At 49.1% G+C, this 4,558-nt stretch overlaps 1 protein-coding gene across 1 annotated transcript in view; it reads left to right on the forward strand.

Moving 5' to 3' along the window:
- Positions 1-4,558, forward strand: part of LCK (LCK proto-oncogene, Src family tyrosine kinase) — a 21,555-nt gene that overhangs the window by 9,957 nt on the left and 7,040 nt on the right. The window contains exons 2-6 of the mRNA XM_004678741.2: positions 3,274-3,383; positions 3,666-3,747; positions 3,941-4,031; positions 4,243-4,341; positions 4,480-4,558. The exon at positions 4,480-4,558 is cut by the window's right edge and continues 19 nt beyond it. Coding sequence (XP_004678798.1) covers positions 3,279-3,383; positions 3,666-3,747; positions 3,941-4,031; positions 4,243-4,341; positions 4,480-4,558 — 456 coding nt within the window. The 5' untranslated portion in view covers positions 3,274-3,278. The remainder of the gene's footprint in view (positions 1-3,273; positions 3,384-3,665; positions 3,748-3,940; positions 4,032-4,242; positions 4,342-4,479) is intronic.

Raw genomic sequence — 4,558 nt, forward strand, 5'->3', positions numbered from 1 at the left:
CCTCTGGGCCTCCCGCTGCTCCCCTCAGCAGTGCATTTTAGTATATTTGCCTTTTCTGCTCCCCACTCTGTCTCTGGTGAAGCCGCTCACCACCTCTGCATCTCTGGCCTGTACCCCAATTCTGTATGCATAAATAAATAAATCTTTAAAAAAATTCATATTCCACAAATGAGTGAAATCAATATGGTATTTATCTATTTTCTTCTTCCTTCTTCCTTATTTTCATTTAGCATAATCCCTTTAAGGTCTATCTCTGTTCTTCCAATGGCAAGAATTCATCTTTTTTTATGGCTCAGTAATAGTCCATTCTAGAAACCTTCTTTACTTTTTTGAACGATTTATTTATTTATGCATAAAAAAATGAGTCAGGCCAGAGGTTCGGGGGTGAAGGTGAGAGGACTTCCGGAAGCAGAATGGGGAGCAGAACAGGCAGATTGACTGAGATATATTGTTGAGGGGAGCAGTGGGCGAAACAGGAGAATTCTGCTGGGAGAGATCTCCCAGGCTGGGGATCTAACTTGTGCTGCAGTGGCTGCAGATAGCTTCATAGTGCTGTGCTTTAACCCCTTGTGTCACCAAGGGGGCCCTCCATAAACCTTATTTATCCATTTATCTATTGAGTTGTTTCCATCCTGAGGTCTTCTGATTGCTCTGGGCCTATACTTCCAAGCTCACCCTGTTGTGGAAGGCAGGGTCTGCTGTCTGTAGCTAAGGAGCTCCTGGAACACAAAACAGGAAACAGAGTGATATATTAAGGGGCCACATCCCCAGCAGAGTTCCGTCAGCCTTATTTAACATAGCCTGACTTTTTCTCACCCCTGGCCCAGTCTTTATGGATATCCATGCTCTCAGGCCCAGAATCGGAACAGGCGGTAGATTACTTATACATGCTCTTGGGCTCTAGTCCTTTTCACTCTGTAGCCTGGCTCGCTTCTACTACTGTGACTTTCAGTTCAGATTCTTTGCCCTTTCTGCTGGCCTTTCTTCATTGTGGCATCCCAGTTACCCCCTTTTCTCACCCCCAGACTTTTCTCATCTTTCTCATGCCCTTTTCTGAAGTCTCTAAGAATGTCAAGCCTGAAGGGGATCTCACTGATCTGCATTCCCATCCATTTGATGGTGGTGCTTTCTCTTCAACATCATCAGCCTGTGCTCGTCCAAGGCCTGTTTGAGTATCACAAGCAACAGGATGCTCATGACCTTTAGATAGCTCGGCTCATTTTAGGCTGGTTGCAACTTGCTGTTCATTCTTTTCTGGTGGCTTTTGTTGCTGATTGGTTCCTGGCTATAGTAAAATTAGCAGTCCAAAAGTAATTTTCAGTCCCAGACAGGTGGACTGTGGTGAGGAAGATCTATTGCATGTTTCCCCCAACCCTTTTTGGGACTAACAGTGGGGATAAAAATGAATGTGTACCCTTTTCCTTGAAAGTCTCTCATATGATATAAAATTCCATGCACATTTTGAAGTTTCCTCCATCGCAAATCTATGTTGAACTATATGATAAAATCTTGTAACATTCATGTTCTGGGAAGAGGCCCACCCGTGACTTCCTGTACCCATAAGGAGTTATGAGTAAGTTGAAAAAACATGACCTTAAAGCAGAGAGGATTATTTGTCGGCTCCTTCTCCCAATCTCCAAAGTAGGTTTAGAAAAACAAGTAGAAGTCTTCTGAAACTCTAACCTAAGTAAACATTTATCAAAGCTATCAGAAAGGAAAGATGATCCTCATTAGGAAGAGAATGAAAATTGAGGCTTAGGAAGAATGATTTCAGCAAAACCTCACAAAGTCAAATGTCAGAACAGGGACTGAATCAGGTCTTTCTGCCTCCAGAACTTCTCCGTGAGTCCTGATCATCAAAAACCTCCCTACTCCCCACTTATATTTGGTCCAGCCTAGACTGGACTTTGACTTTGTTCTTCTCCAGGCCTTTCTCTGTTTGTTCACCTAAAATTAGAAATTAGACATGTTGGTTTCTAAGAATTTTCCAGGTGGGAGAATCTGAGCTTTAACTTTGCACATACCTGTTAACACTTATTAATGACAACTAGTTCTGGGTGCTGGGCATTTAGGCAAATAAAGCACAGCTTGTGATCTGGACAAACCCCACCTCATCAAGGACATAGAAGAGACAATGGCACCAACACATACATCAGCCTAATCATGACACTTAGTGCTTAAGTTGATGACTGTGAGCTGAGTAGAACATTCTAGGAGGCTGGGAGGAGAGGGGAACAAAGAATACTAGGAAAGCTTCACAGAGGAGGTGATATTTGAGCTGAGCCTTGAAGGTTGAATAATAGTTCAGTAGGTGGACAAAAGAGAACACTCTAGGGTTGCGAAAATACATGTGTAAAGGCGTGGGGTAAGAAAATGTGTGGTGTTTGTGGAATACAAGGGTAGCTCAGAACACAGGTTGTATGTGTGTGGGTGGAGGTGCCTGTGTGTATGAGTGTATGTGTGTGTGTGTGAGAGAGAGAGAGAGTAGACTGAAAATGTGGATTTGGCCTTGACTGCAGGGTACATTAACCTAGTTGAGGACTAGTGCTTTCCAGGTGGTTTTGAGGAGCAGCCCAGGAAGGAGGCATCGCAGGGACTCCTAGGGGTTTCAGCAGAACAACTCCACTATTACCTGCATTCTCTTTGCGTTCTGCTTGATTTCAGCTGACAAAAAGTTTCCACTGCTAAGTCAGCAAGCAAACAAAAAAAGTGGTGGCCGATAGGGCTGCTGAAGAGTTTTCTGGAGAAGCAGAAAGCAATCTTGAAAAGAGCCTGTGTCTGTGAGGATGGAGGTCAGCAGCCTGGTGCTTGGGTGTTGGGAGCAGGAGTCTCTTTTCCAACTTCCTTGCCTGGAGAAGGCAATTGTAATTAAGAGAGGGGTTGCACCTATCTCTCTGATAGGGGAGCGTCAAAACTTAGGTCTCCCCCAGAGCTTGGAGAAGTGTGTGTGATCTCTAGAAGGTAGTCCCCCATCAGGGGGATGGGCAGGGGGAGAGGCAGGAAGTGGGCAACTTGACTGACAAAGGTGCCTGTGTCGGTTTGCCCATCCCAGGTGGGAGGGCGGGGCCGAGGGCTCTGTCTGGGCCTCTTGTGACTTGATTTATAAGCCATGGGCTCAGAGAGAATACTAGTTAGGAGCTAAGAACCCATTTCAACCTTTCTGGGCTTTGTAGATGGGGGGTCGTGGGGGCTGACAGTCCAGGTACCTAGGATGTCTGATACAGGGGAGTAGATCTTGGGGGAGCCCCTTCAACACCCCCTTTCTTCCTCTAGGGACCATGGGCTGTAGCTGCAGCTCAAACCCTGAAGATGACTGGATGGAAAACATCGATGTATGTGAGAACTGCCACTACCCCATAGTCCCGCTGGATGGCAAGGCCACGGTAAGAGGCGAGACAGGAGGCTGTGTACTGGGTGGAGGACAAGGCACAGAGGGAAATGGACCGTCTTCAGGGCGTTCAAGTAACACAGCCACCCTTCCCTGGGGAAACTGGAAGGGAAAGAGGTTTGGGGTCTGGAGAAGGGAAGAGACTCTTCTAAAGTCACCCAGCAGATAGTTCAGAAATTAGGGATCAGACCCCAGAAGCAGAGAGCGGAGTAATGATGGAGGGGAGGGATCCAGCCTAGGCTCCGCTCTGATTCCATTCTCACCCTTCACCCCACAGCTGCCCATGCGGAATGGCTCTGAGATTCGGGATCCTCTGGTCACCTACGAGGGCTCCAATCCTCCGGCCTCCCCATTGCAAGGTGACCTGAACAAGCAGGGCCTGGAAGATAAGACCTATGGATCCTTGGCTGTCTGCCTCTATTTCCTCCCCACTAATCCTCTACCTGTTCTGCCTCTCTTGTCCACCCCCCCACCCCACCCCCTCTCTTACCCCATAGCCCCTGAAATCCATACCCTAGCCAGTGGTTCACCTGACTCCCTCTGTCATCACAGACAACCTGGTAATTGCCCTGCACAGCTACGAACCCTCTCACGATGGAGACCTGGGCTTCGAGAAGGGTGAACAGCTTCGGATCTTGGAGCGGTGAGTACCCCACCCCACCTTGCCTTGCCGACAGTATGTGAACAAGTGGGGTCCTCAGCCCGCAGCCCTCCTGCGCTCCCTGGTTTGCAGGGGGCGCCCTGAGACAAAGTGGGAGGCTCCAAAGCGCAGAGCTGGAGCCTGGGGGTTCTGAGTGAGGGCTTCCCGCTAGAGGGAGGCTGAGCGGATAAAGCAGACTGCTGCTTTGGCGCAGGAACGGCGAGTGGTGGAAGGCACAGTCCCTGACCACGGGCCAGGAAGGTTTCGTCCCATTCAACTTTGTGGCCAAAGCGAACAGCCTGGAGCCCGAACCGTGAGTGGGGAGCTGGTGGTGAGGATGGGTGGGAACAGCCGCCGGGACCCGGGGAGACAGGAGGACTGCTGGGGATGTTGTGAGTGCTTGAGGGTGACGGAGGAAGACCGGATCAACAGCCGCTGTTGCCTCACACAGCTGGTTCTTCAAGAACCTGAGCCGTAAGGACGCGGAGAGGCAGCTCCTGGCGCCGGGGAACACGCACGGGTCCTTCCTG

This window comes from Condylura cristata, unplaced genomic scaffold (genome assembly GCF_000260355.1).
Source record: "Condylura cristata isolate star-nosed mole 26May11 unplaced genomic scaffold, ConCri1.0 scaffold00008, whole genome shotgun sequence".
Classification (NCBI taxonomy): Eukaryota; Metazoa; Chordata; class Mammalia; order Eulipotyphla; family Talpidae; genus Condylura; species Condylura cristata.